Here is a 13,775-nt window from a genome sequence, read left to right on the forward strand (position 1 = left end):
TATTTAGGGACCCTATCTCTTATCACTAACCCATTTGGAGGGCTACAAAGTGGGTCGCTCTATACTCTGCATAATTGTATTTGGAGTCTTAGTACTTCCTATGGTTCAAGCCAGTCTCTTGGATAAGGATTGATTTGATATATAGGGGTCACTGCTGGGATTGATACTCATTTCTTAGCCTGTTCTTTAATAAAGCTTTATTTCAGTAGTATAATTCCCTTTACTTATTTAGCAGTGGTCTTCTTCCTGTCCTTACCTTGGAGAGATAGTGGTATTAGTTATTTGTACATACTTTATTTCTTTATTTTCTTGGTCTTTATGACCTCATTTGTCGTTAGGGCTTATTTAGTACACATTTATATACTTTTTTCACCCCTACATGGCTACATTTATATCCAGATGATGCAGAGGGTCTCATACTTTGTTTCATATTGAGACCTTTGTAGCATCTTTTTCCTTCTTGTTTCTAACTAATAAAGGGGTTAAGCCCCTGGAGCCTCCGCGCGGTACACAGGACTGTGAGTACAGACCGGCACTTTCCTTCAAGGATTCAGTGCTTTGGTCTGTCTCTCGCTATCTTGTTTCGTTTTTTATTTGAATTCTTTCTCGTCCCAATGCTATTTTTCTAATCATGCTATAATTCATATTTGCAGTTATTAAATTAAATTTGACATTTGACTTTTAAAGAGTACTTTATTCAACTTTGCTTCCTGTTATATGACATCATTTAATGCACTTCAGTATACACGTCTTATGTTTGCCAATAGTTTTGACTATTCTTTGCCAATTGATTTTATTCCTCAAAAGGACAGTCCAAGCACCAAAATCACTTCACCTTAACTGAAGTGATTTTGATGCATATATGCTTCCCCTGCAGCGTTGCTCTTGTGAACAATACCACTTCTGAGACAAAGAGCTACTAGGATCTTGATGACTTAACTGGAGGATGACCAGGCTGCAGTAAGAAAACTGTCCTGGAGCAGGAGTAAAGGTTACTTTAATTGCTTTCTTTCTATTTATTTATTTTTTAATTAAAAATGAAGAGACCATAACTCTAAAACAAATAAGGAACATATTTAATCAAATAGCTAAAACCATAAAAGCATATCTGAATTTAACTGCCAACAACAAGGCATATCTAAAAATAAAGAAGAGGCACACTGGAGATGGTGGGAAGAAATAAGCATGGGGGGAGAAAGAGGCACGCAGGACCTGGGAGAACAAAGAGCCAGGCAGAGGGGCAGGCTGGGGCAACAAAGAGCCAGGCAGAGGGGCAGGCTGGGGCAACAAAGAGCCAGGCAGAGGGGCAGGCTGGGGCAACAAAGAGCCAGGCAGAGGGGCAGGCTGGGGCAACAAAGAGCCAGGCAGAGGGGCAGGCTGGGGCAACAAAGAGCCAGGCAGAGGGGCAGGCTGGGGCAACAAAGAGCCAGGCAGAGGGGCAGGCTGGGGCAACAAAGAGCCAGGCAGAGGGGCAGGCTGGGGCAACAAAGAGCCAGGCAGAGGGGCAGGCTGGGGCAACAAAGAGCCAGGCAGAGGGGCAGGCTGGGGCAACAAAGAGCCAGGCAGAGGGGCAGGCTGGGGCAACAAAGAGCCAGGCAGAGGGGCAGGCTGGGGCAACAAAGAGCCAGGCAGAGGGGCAGGCTGGGGCAACAAAGAGCCAGGCAGAGGGGCAGGCTGGGGCAACAAAGAGCCAGGCAGAGGGGCAGGCTGGGGCAACAAAGAGCCAGGCAGAGGGGCAGGCTGGGGCAACAAAGAGCCAGGCAGAGGGGCAGGCTGGGGCAACAAAGAGCCAGGCAGAGGGGCAGGCTGGGGCAACAAAGAGCCAGGCAGAGGGGCAGGCTGGGGCAACAAAGAGCCAGGCAGAGGGGCAGGCTGGGGCAACAAAGAGCCAGGCAGAGGGGCAGGCTGGGGCAACAAAGAGCCAGGCAGAGGGGCAGGCTGGGGCAACAAAGAGCCAGGCAGAGGGGCAGGCTGGGGCAACAAAGAGCCAGGCAGAGGGGCAGGCTGGGGCAACAAAGAGCCAGGCAGAGGGGCAGGCTGGGGCAACAAAGAGCCAGGCAGAGGGGCAGGCTGGGGCAACAAAGAGCCAGGCAGAGGGGCAGGCTGGGGCAACAAAGAGCCAGGCAGAGGGGCAGGCTGGGGCAACAAAGAGCCAGGCAGAGGGGCAGGCTGGGGCAACAAAGAGCCAGGCAGAGGGGCAGGCTGGGGCAACAAAGAGCCAGGCAGAGGGGCAGGCTGAGGCAACAAAGAGCCAGGCAGAGGGGCAGGCTGAGGCAACAAAGAGCCAGGCAGAGGGGCAGGCTGAGGCAACAAAGAGCCAGGCAGAGGGGCTGGGGGAAGAGCCAGGCAGAGGGGCTGGGGGAAGAGCCAGGCAGAGGGGCTGGGGGAAGAGCCAGGCAGAGGGGCTGGGGGAAGAGCCAGGCAGAGGGGCTGGGGGAAGAGCCAGGCAGAGGGGCTGGGGGAAGAGCCAGGCAGAGGGGCTGGGGGAAGAGCCAGGCAGAGGGGCTGGGGGAAGAGCCAGGCAGAGGGGCTGGGGGAAGAGCCAGGCAGAGGGGCTGGGGGAAGAGCCAGGCAGAGGGGCTGGGGGAAGAGCCAGGCAGAGGGGCTGGGGGAAGAGCCAGGCAGAGGGGCTGGGGGAAGAGCCAGGCAGAGGGGCTGGGGGAAGAGCCAGGCAGAGGGGCTGGGGGAAGAGCCAGGCAGAGGGGCTGGGGGAAGAGCCAGGCAGAGGGGCTGGGGGAAGAGCCAGGCAGAGGGGCTGGGGGAAGAGCCAGGCAGAGGGGCTGGGGGAAGAGCCAGGCAGAGGGGCTGGGGGAAGAGCCAGGCAGAGGGGCTGGGGGAAGAGCCAGGCAGAGGGGCTGGGGGAAGAGCCACGCAGAGGGGCTGGGGGAAGAGTCACGCAGAGGGGCTGGGGGAAGAGTCACACAGAGGGGCTGGGGGAAGAGTCACACAGAGGGGCTGGGGGAAGAGTCACACAGAGGGGCTGGGGGAAGAGTCACACAGAGGGGCTGGGGGAAGAGTCACACAGAGGGGCTGGGGAAGGGGGAAGAGGCACACAGAGGGGCTGGGGAAGAGGGAAGAAAGACACACAAAGTTGGTAATATTTGTTTCGGAGGATGCAAGCAGCTGGTCTTGTCTAGAGCGCAAAATAGTACTAAACTGTCCCTGCTCACCAGGCCACTGTGAAGCCTCTAATCCATGAAGATCCAGAAAACAACACAGATGGAAGAGTTGCCTCTCTGGGTACACCTTTTAGTGACCCAATGTCTGACCTAACTCTCTCTCTCTCTGAGGGGTTGAAAACGGTCCACTGGATGTATGAGGCCAAGCCAGGGCTAAGTTTATTTCCCTGAATACCTAGTAAACATCACATCACTCATATAAGGTGACTAGCTGGGTATGTTTCTTGTGTATGTCTATTTTAAACCTTCACCATGTTCCCATAACGAATGTTCTATGGGAGGCAGATGGAAGCCTATAGTTTAAACAGTTTTGACTGTCAGTTCAAATCCCCAATTGCCGCTGAAATACAGGTCTGCAGCAGTTCATCTGTCTCCATGGTTGTTCCGTATGTTTTCACACCTCAGGTAAGTACAGTACAGTAATTCAGATGAAAGACTAGTATAAGTACCTGGGTTTCTGATTTAGTTCCTCCCAGTTGCTTACATTGGGCTTCCATCTAACAAATAGGTCACACTTAGGAGGGGTGTATTGAGCATTTAGGTAAGTTTATATGTCTAATGATGCATTTTACAAAAGAGTGTTTATAATGGTTATCCTGGCTGTATAAAATCTGCCTGAATACCACAGTCCTGAAGACAGAGAAGAGGCCAATATCCACGATAAGTGTAAGCTTCCCTGGGTGATTTTTTGAAGTGCACACTTGTATTTGACAGGTTTTAAATCCTATGCCCACGCAGACACTTATCCCTATCAAGGCATGTGGCATTTATTTCTGTTAACTGTGCATTTTAGCACATAAGCATGCTTCTTTAAGAGAGTGGAAGGTAATATATTGGTTAGATCTTCTTGCTTTTCTAAATCAGTATATAAAATAGCCAATCTGTATAAACTGGTGGAAAGGCACAGCCTCAGTAAACATGACTGATATCTCAATATATGAGCTGGTGTAAAGCACAGCCTCAGCATATGTATCCACAATATCATCAATGTATGAGTTGGTCTGCAGACACATCCTTAGTATATGTATCCACTATATGATCTATGTACGAGTTACTGTATAGCAAGCATGTCAAACTTGCAGCCCACAATGGATATAGTTGGGGCTCACCTGATCCGTGGCCACTTTGTGTTGTGGCTGCAAACAGCCGCAAGACAGGAAAGATATTTCCTGTCAGATTCTCGTCTTCCCTCCCACGGCCGATCGCGTGCTCCCGCAGGCCAGCCACTCTTCCTTCCCACAGTGCCAGAGGAGCATTTGGCCTGCTTAAGCAGAGAAGAGCAGGGATGGAACTGGAGGACAGGCGGCTCATCTTAAGGTAGGGGAAGAGGGTTTGGGGGCACCTTCCTGTGTAGTGTGCTAAATTGGGGAGGGGGGCAGTGTATTAATTTGAGGAAGGGAGTGGGCAGTGTATTAGAGTGGTGGGAGGGGGAGGCAGGGTATTAAATTGAGGAGAGGGAAATGTGTTAATTTAGGGGAAGGAGAGGGGCAATGTGTTAAATTGGGGTAGGGGGTCAATGCATTAATAAGGGGAATGGAAGGGGCAGTGTATTAAATTGGGGGAGGTTGTGTGATAACAACATTCCATATTAATTAAGAATGATTGATTGATCACTATTGAGCAAATCAAACTTTTATAGATAGTTAAGATGGTGCCGGTAACAGCATTGAAAATGTTAATAAAACCACAAAACACAGCACCAGAATGACTCATGCATAACATCACAAGATAATTATTAGTACATAGCTAGCTTTTAGATAATAGATAAATAATCGCACAGACCTGGCATGGCATTGCATTGTTGGTGGGCCTGAACAGCCTGGCCAGCTGCCGGACCCATCCAACGCTTTTGCAAGGTCTTTGCTGGGCTGCACCGATGAGGAGACTTGATGGAAAAGTACAGACTATACATCCAATTGGTAAAAAACATATAAAAGACAAGAAAATTTGGCACTCACGTGAAGTACTTCCCACCTGTAATACGGACGCGTATTGCTGGTTCTCCTGATTTTCCAGAAAGAGAGGGTCCCTTCAAGCCTGACTGCCAGAAGTTCTCTCAGTCGAGAGCAGCAAGATTCTCTAATGGTGATGTATAACTTGAGCTGAATATCTAGATAATTAAGCTGTTTCCTTAAGCTGAATTATTACTTATTAATTAAGTCTCTGTTAATCAATAAAGTTTGTATTGATTATTGCAAGTCCTTGGAGTCAGTGTCCATCCCTTTCTCAAATACTCAATTCACTCATCCCGAATAGGGTTTTGGTGCCCACCAATATCTTTAAAAACCTTAGGGTAATTGATTATTGCTTTTTGATATTGGCGCTTCATAAATTGAATGATTAGGCACAACAGGGAGTGGGGCAGTGTATTAGAGTGGTGGGAGGGGGGAGGCAGTGTATTAGAGTTGTGGGAGGGACGGCAGTGTGTTAAATTGGGGGGAGGGCAATGTATTATTTTGGGGGAGGCGGCAGTGTGTTAAATTGGGGGAAGGGCAGTGTATTAAATTAGAGTTCTAAGAGAAGGGGCATTGTATTCAATTAGAGTGGAGGTAGGAGGGGCAGTGTATTAGATTAAGGGGCAGTGTATTAGAATGGGTGGAGGGGGCAGTGTATTAGAGAGGAGGGAGAAGGGGAGTGTATTGGATTTGGGGGCAATGTATTAGTTTGGGTCTGCACGGAGGTGCTGAACGCTCCCCATGGAGATGCTGATTGGCTGCACAGCTTTTTGCTACACATTCACAATTGCCACCCAATGCTTTCCTATGGGAAAGCATTGGATGATCTCAGCCAATGTGAAGAACACACTCATAGGACTTCAAAATCAACAAGATAATGTATTTTGTTTTTACAGCTGTGCATACATTCACCATATCAGTCCCATTACCAAACTTTTCTTAATATGTCAAGGTAGTTGGACTGAAACTTTGGTTATATGCAAATGCATGTGTCCTTAAAATCAATTTGCTATTTTGTTTACTTTGAAGCCCTACGAGCATTAGGTAACTTTTTTATACTGTACATTTCTACGTTTCAATGAAAACTGAAGTTTTTGGTTTTTTTGCAGCCCACATAAAGTTTGTTTATTTGGCCCGTGTTAGCCTTTGAGTTTGACATGCTTGCTGTAAAGAATCAGCCTCGGTATGTGTCCACTATATGCTCAATGTATTAGTTAGTGTGAAAACGCAAGCACAGTATATGTGAATGATATAAAGACTCAGAGCTGTTGCGAAGACAACTTAAATATTTATGTCAGGCAGCGCCCCTGAAGCAGAGCAACTTGAAGGTAAGTACCCTGGCGGCTCCAGGGCTCTAAGCCGGTACGGTGTTTCATGATGCCACAGCGGCTTTAAAGCCCACTAAATGTGGGACGGCATAGAATGCCGTAACAGTGTTATGGGGGTTAAAGGAGGTTCTCCTCTAATCTATTTTATTATTCTACAAAGCAAGAGAGATACAAGGAGTTTCTTACAGGAATTTCTCTTGTATTAGTATATACTTGTTACTTTTATAGGTTTGTTTATCACTACCTTAATTCCTACCTGGCATTAGAATTCTCCAGGATATTCCCAATATTGAATACCAGGGAGGTTGTGGACCAGCAGCCTCTGGGGTACAATAACTAGCCTGAGCAGATTATGACAATATCCTATTGATTACTTTGACTTTTGATAAGCCTAATGAGTTTGTGCAGCTCAAGAATGTTTTTTATAACTATTAGTGGTATTTGAACTCTGTACCCCCACTATATATACACTACTTGGGTATTGCCATTAGTAAATGCTTTGATCAGGAATAAGGAAAACAGACTTTCCATAATTTTATTGTCCTGATCTTTACACTTCATTACAGCATTACGTTTCCACCCATCTACTTGAGAGTTGTGAAGCTAGTTACAAAGACTGCCTAATAGGGAGGGGTGGATCTAATTATACCAGGTCTGCTTCCTGCCCTTTTTGAAGTACAGGTTAGGAGCAAACTAATAAGTAAGTGCGGCCATATAATGACCAGGAAAGGAAAATTACGGTAAGAATGAAACAATTTTCTGATTACTAAATTGGAAAAACAGAAAGTGGCCAGGTTCTAACATACAAAGAAGAGGTTAACAGTGTCCTACACAAGCGTATATTAGCTGCCCCAACATCCACAAAGTATGAGCAAGGTAATCAGAACACATTAACAGTAGTTGTTTTGCAAGATAAAAACAACTGTGCAAAAGTTTACAAGTGAACCTCCTCTGTAAGAATGTAAATCAAGAGGAGGAAAATAACATGAGTGGATTTGTATAGTGATTCTGCTTACATATTAATTTAGGAAAATAGTTTTACACTATCATTAAATTTTTGCCATATTTTAAATACTGTAGTGACTTTGTTTTATACTATATTATAGCAAGTTTATTTGCACGTTACCAACAGAAATCCATGAAATAGAAGATTAGATTTTAGGCTTAGGGGGAAATCAACAGTGTTACTCAAAGTGCAAAGCAAACAATCATAGACATGAATTATGCAAAATATGCACACAATTCATTTTCTTTTTGTTATTGAGGGCCTATATAATGATAAAGAGGAGTTTAGCTCTAATTTAGTGAGACTGCTGTACCTTCTATATCACTACTGGGTGCACTTTGTCCGTGTAATATTTATTTACCCAAAACAAGGAATGGCTATGGCTTTTGCTAAAGCAGGTATGAAATAAATATTGACAATCTTGTAGAGAAGTATGAGAACTATCCTTCAACAATTATTAGGATAGATAGATAATTGAAAAAACGAAACAAAAAAAAAACAAACGTGAATATATTACTTACCTCATTACTCTTGCTCTGAGACAATGTCAGGCTGTCATTTGTCAATTCTTCCTCATCTCCACTATTTCTACCGGTAAGTTTGATTTTCTTTTTCTTCCCTTCTTCACTGGAACTGCTACTGTTGTCCTCATTGCCTGCATGATGAGTAGATTCTTCTTCACTTCCATCCTCTTCGTCATCATCTTCCCCATCACTTCCTTCACCTTGAGAGGAAGTTCTCCCTTTTTTCCTGACCATAGCAGGCCGCCAGTCATTGTCATCTTCACTGTCATAATCGTCCATTGCATTTAACTCTTCCATTGTGATAAAATCCAGCAGAGGCCTATTTCTGCGTAAATTCCATTTCTTGGGCTCATTGGTTTGATCATCTGTGCTAACATCAACTTCTGAGACTCTTTCTTTTTTCTTGCAAGATTTATCAGTATCATCTTTTTTGCTATCGTCTCCCGTTACTCCTTCCTCGACAGCATGATCTTCATTTTCAGGATGACTCGTGGGAACAACTTCTACTTTGCTTTGTTCTTGCTCAACTGCAGCTGTTGGTATTGCATCCTCCATTATATTCCCTTCGGAATCACTGCTGGATCCTTCTCCACTATCCTTTGATGCATCGTCACTGCCAATCACACTACCTTCGGAATCTGTAAAGAAAATACATATATTTTAAAGAAGTTATAATAATCAATTAACATACTCAGAATTTTATAAAAATGCATCAAAACTAAAGAGACATTCCTTTTTAATAAATTGAACAGCTGATGCTAAAACAAAAACAAATAGAAAATTACTGATTCTTCCATACATTAATATGGAATAGTAACACATTTTCCTACAGACACACTTTTGTCAAAATACAATTAAAATTAATGAGAACAAAGGGTATATAAAACTATACCCCTTACTAGTATAATGTATCACCTACAACTGAATAGAGGAAACACCGGGCATTGGGCTAATACGCTAGTGATTAGGGGTTTTCGTTTGTCAGTCTTTCAAGAAAAAAAGCATTATCTAAATAAATAAAGTCAAGATGATGCTCTTTCAGATTCACCCTTCAAATTTAGGTACATGGACTCATTGTATTAAAACTTTGAGGACAACCTTTCCTTAAATGATAACCCACCTCAAAAATATTTTTAAAGGATCACTATAGTGTCAGGAAAACAAACTCATTTTCCTGACACTATATAACCCTTACACCCCCCCACCCCCAGTTACCTTAAAATGGTGACCTCTCCTTCCCCGCCGACGTCAGCTCCTGAGTGGAGCGGAATGCGCATGCGCGGCAAGAGCCGCGCCTGCATTCAAACAGTCCATAAGAAAGCATTTATCAATGCTTTCCTATGAATGTTCTGCACGCTGGATGCGATTTTCGCATCCAGTGTCGCAGAAGCGCCTCTAGCGGCTGTCCACTAGAGGCTGGATTAACCCTGCAATCTAAACATAGAAGTTTCTCTGAAACTATGTTTACATCTGAAGGGTTAAAACCCGGGGGACCTGGCACACAGACCACTTCATTGAACTGAAGTGGTCTGGGTGACTATAGCGTCCCTTTAAAAAAATAATCATTTCATTAAGTTTTGAAAGGAAATTGATTTTTTTTTTGTGGTATATGTTTAAAAAAAAAAAAAAACCTTTTGTATAGGACATGATTCTTCTGCTAAATACAAGCACCTTGTGTCAGACTGTGTTTAAAAAACTAAGAGTTAGTCTCTCTGGTCTTCCCTGCTTCTGTGCAGGGAGTGATGCAGAGAAGCTTATGGTGACTAACTAATGTCTGTTTTCAAACACTGTCTGACCCAAGGTGCTTGTTTATTGCTAAAGACTGAAGGAAGGGATGTGTTTTTCGACTACACATGCTGGTGAGCAGCAGTTTAATATAAGTTTAGCACTGCCAATAAATCTTATTGCATGGCAAGGATTAACTGAAAGGTGAAACTACTTTTAGTCTGGACATTGCAGAAATCTGCAACCTCCAGGGGAACTTCAAATGAGAGATTTTGTTTAAAAAATATATTTTTTACATATTTGTATGCACTTATTTATATATAATGTTTTAAAAATATGGCTAAACATAAGCATGGAGTGTCCCATAATTACTACTAAGCCAATTCATTTAGGCTGGATTTTAAAACCCAATTTATAGGGACACTCCAAGCACCATAACCACTTCAGTGCACTCTATTGCTTATGGTGCCAGGAATGCTCTGGCGCTTCCCAAAATGTAAGTAATCAAACTGTTTGACTTCATAGGATTCTGCCGGGTGCTAGCCACATCCTCTAGAGAGATATGGAAGCTGCTACATGGAGGTTCCTTTAGCTCTCTTAAGCTAAAACCTGCTGCTAGCGCCAGGTGATAGCTCTGACAATGAGCAAAGCCCTGGACTACCAAGCTTAGCTCATTGCAGAGAACTTCTGGCTCTCATATGAGAGCAGATCTGTGCCCGGTAGACCCCAGGTAAGTTATCAAACAAATAGCCCATGATTTGGTTTCTTTGGATGGACCACGGGGTAATATTAGTATTTTAACCACTACAGCAAGTACTAATCAAGAAGAGTAAATATATTATGAGAAAATAAAATGAATCCTGAATTCATATAGCTTTAGTTCATGGTGAAAGAAACACAGCCAGCTGTGGTTGTTATGGTGCAAGGAGAGCCCAGGTATTGTCCCACAGTAACATGTCAAACCATTTTAAAACAGTGTGGCAATTTACCTGGGTCCTGCCAGGCGCTTGCGGCCGCATCCTCTATTCTCTAACAAAATACACTGTATCTTTGTAGAATGAAGTATGGCCAATGAAGAACCTCATTTATTAGCAGAGAGTGCTCAGCTGACACATGATCCTGCTTTGCTGTACAGAGGAATTTGGACTCTCCTGCAGGAGATGAGTGGATGCAGGGGATGCAGTGGCTGGCACCTGGCAAGACCCAGGTAAATTGTTAAACAGCAATAAAAATGGGCTGTAGTGGTTATAGTGCTTGATATGTTTCTTTAACTTGATCTATCAAATACACTTTACTGTGGTACAAGAAATAAAGCAAGTAGTCAACATAAACACAAAAAATACATGGAACAGTTATTTATTTAGCAAATTTGGCACCTATGATAGCCCTGGCATACAGTGCCAGCATTTGTACTGTAAAATAATTTGAAAATATAGATTGAATGATCACAAGGTAATTTAAAGAAAAATAGTCACAATATTTTGTGTCCACAGCGAACTTTGGAGCTGATAACCATATTGTGCCAAACATATTAAAGTGAAACTGTCACCGTCTGAGGACTTTATAGAATTTGCAAAGATCCTAACTGTGACATTGCTGCAGGAGATCTGGAGGCTGGGGGATGGGGGGGGGGGGCAGGGAAAGGTGAGTTGAACTTACTTGAACCTGTCCTTCACGGGCAAAGCCATTATCTACCAGTCAGTCCTTTAGCGCCAAGACCTTCAGAGACAGAACCAATTCCCGGCAGACATCACTGGTGTCAGCTGAGGGATTGACACTAAGGCAGTAGTGTCCAGCATAGGAAAAATATTGACACAAAGTAGTCTCTATTTTATCTCAGTATATCTTTTGACTGGGTTGGAATTACAGTAAAATGCCAAAACAGTCAATATGAGTATGTAATAAAGATTTTATCTTTATGAAATACCCACAATGCGCAGGGAGGGGGTTGGGGGAATGACAATGCTGCTTTAATGTCACTAAACAATTCCACGTAATAATGTGTAATAGATTATTAAAAAAAAAAAAAAAAGCTTTGTAAAATACCTGAGGCATCTCCAACTTTAAAATCACTGTCATCTGAGCTATCATAATCCAGTGCTTCTAGGAGGGAAGTGGCCAAAGGCTTCACTTGTCGTCTTTTCGAACTCCGGTCCACTGAAAAGAAAGGTTTTTGTTTTGTTTTTCCTTTTTTAAAAGTGGCATCCATTAAATTCACCTACATTTAAAAATGGCGTCAACTAAGACAGATATTTTATGGACACCACCATTCTTAAACTGTGCCAGTAATATTTAACAAATAAATATGCTGACACTAAAGTTTGAGGGCTATCACCATGGTGTTTGCAATATCACTTATAAACACATTACAATAAGCATCATTATATACCATTAACAGAAAACCGTGGCTACAACACAAACATCTGTTAACTAAAGTAAATTTTGTAATGTTCATCAATGCATTCCTCATTAAAAGTGAAGCAGTGTTAGAAAGACTGTGACAACACAACATGCATGCACACATGTAAACACTGAACTACGAATAGAGATTTTTTTTTATTTTTTTTGTCTTCAAATTAGATATATTTTGCCAGATAAGCAGGCGTGATGGACACATTCCTATTCCAGTTTGGGACAGTGTAGTGTGTTATATACTAGTAACACTTAAGATGTGCAAATCTGTGGTGATGCTTTAAGGTAGCAATTTACAATGACAGAGAAATGCCAATGGGGCACAGTAATTTAGTTACAGATCCTGACGAACTACACATGGGAGGTGAAACTATTATATCACTATTGGCGAGAACATTGGGACTCCGGTATATCCTGGTGAATGTCACAAAATCGCTAACACTGTAGTAATACTAATCTAAATTTTCTGCAAACCAACTGATTTACACATCACTCAGGCAGCTCACGGGTAAATGTTGATATTGGATCAGAACGATTTCCAAATCTAAAATGTCAGTACATCTGTATGTTTGGAAACATAACTAAGACAAAATAATATAAACATGTGTATTTTCACAATGTTATAATGCAAAATTAGATGCATACTCAAACTACAATAAAGGAATAAATTTCACTTGTAACTTTATCTAAAACAAAATCGGTTGTTTATTTTTTCTTTTCTGTCTTTTGTTGTTTTTAATGGAAACAATTAGGACACTTTGGCATCAAACCCTTACTTGTGGGACCTACTAAACACATCTTTTGTAACAGAGCTGTGGGCTTTCCTGTGGATGTGTTACATTGTATACATTTGTACACCGTGCCAATTCTCTAGATGGGATTCCACTCCTGTGATGTTCTATGTATGCTGGTTACCCATCTACTAGTTTACAGAATTAAATAAAAAAAGAGCACACTGATCAGCCTTATCCTAAAAATCCTAAATCTCAGCACTGGTCTTTCTAATCAATGGGTGAATGGGAAGTGTGCAATGCACAGGGTCTCTATCACAGCCTGACAATGGTCCTCTGTGTGCAGACACCTAGGCCTGGCCCTGGCTTTGTGCATTATTAATTAATCAGAATATAAAGGAGGCCAACCACACACCGAGAGGTAAGTGACTGGGGGTACCCACCCCCCCAATACAGCAGCCTACTAACACAGCACGTGGAGCATTATGTATGAGGAAGACCTGTGTGCTAGAAGAAGGATTTATATATAACACTAATGGCATACTTGCAGCGGTCCCGATTTTATTTATTTTTTTTACAGCTGCCCCGGTTCCTCCGTGTTCCGATGCTTGGCCCGATTTGTAAGGGCTTTAAACCGGCGCGCATGCGCAGACTGGATTGGGGGCAGATGGCGCAAGCGCGTTTCGGTGAGTGGGTGGGTGGGGGAGAGCCGCGCATGCGCCACGGGAGGCGCCTCGGCGATACTTGTACAGCCGCACAAGGAAGGCGCGCATGCTCAGTGAGGCGCAGCCGCTAGACTGGCCGTGTACAGGCGCGTGCTTGGCGTGGGAAATGAAAACTCACGCTCACAGGCGCGGGTGCGCTTTACTATGGTCTCCTTTGGTGTATTGGAGTCTATGTAGCTCAGCATGTCCC

The 13,775-nt window shown here is 43.5% G+C and overlaps 1 protein-coding gene across 5 annotated transcripts in view; it reads right to left on the bottom strand.

The window, feature by feature from the left end:
* Positions 1-13,504, bottom strand: part of PHF14 (PHD finger protein 14) — a 325,814-nt gene extending 312,310 nt beyond the window's left edge. For 4 of the 5 annotated variants that reach the window (XR_010090781.1, XM_063452419.1, XM_063452420.1 and 1 more), the window contains exons 1-3: positions 13,405-13,504; positions 11,764-11,874; positions 7,990-8,630 (exon numbers count right to left, since the gene is read on the bottom strand). Coding sequence is in view for 4 of the 5 variants with exons in the window: in XM_063452419.1 (XP_063308489.1) it covers positions 7,990-8,630; positions 11,764-11,874; position 13,405 (753 nt within the window). In the remaining variant the exon portion in view is untranslated. The remainder of the gene's footprint in view (positions 1-7,989; positions 8,631-11,763; positions 11,875-13,404) is intronic. The other variant, XM_063452421.1, reaches the window with a different exon arrangement.
* Positions 13,505-13,775: the final 271 nt, after the last annotated feature.

The sequence above is a fragment of the Pelobates fuscus genome, chromosome 4, assembly GCF_036172605.1.
Source record: "Pelobates fuscus isolate aPelFus1 chromosome 4, aPelFus1.pri, whole genome shotgun sequence".
Classification (NCBI taxonomy): Eukaryota; Metazoa; Chordata; class Amphibia; order Anura; family Pelobatidae; genus Pelobates; species Pelobates fuscus.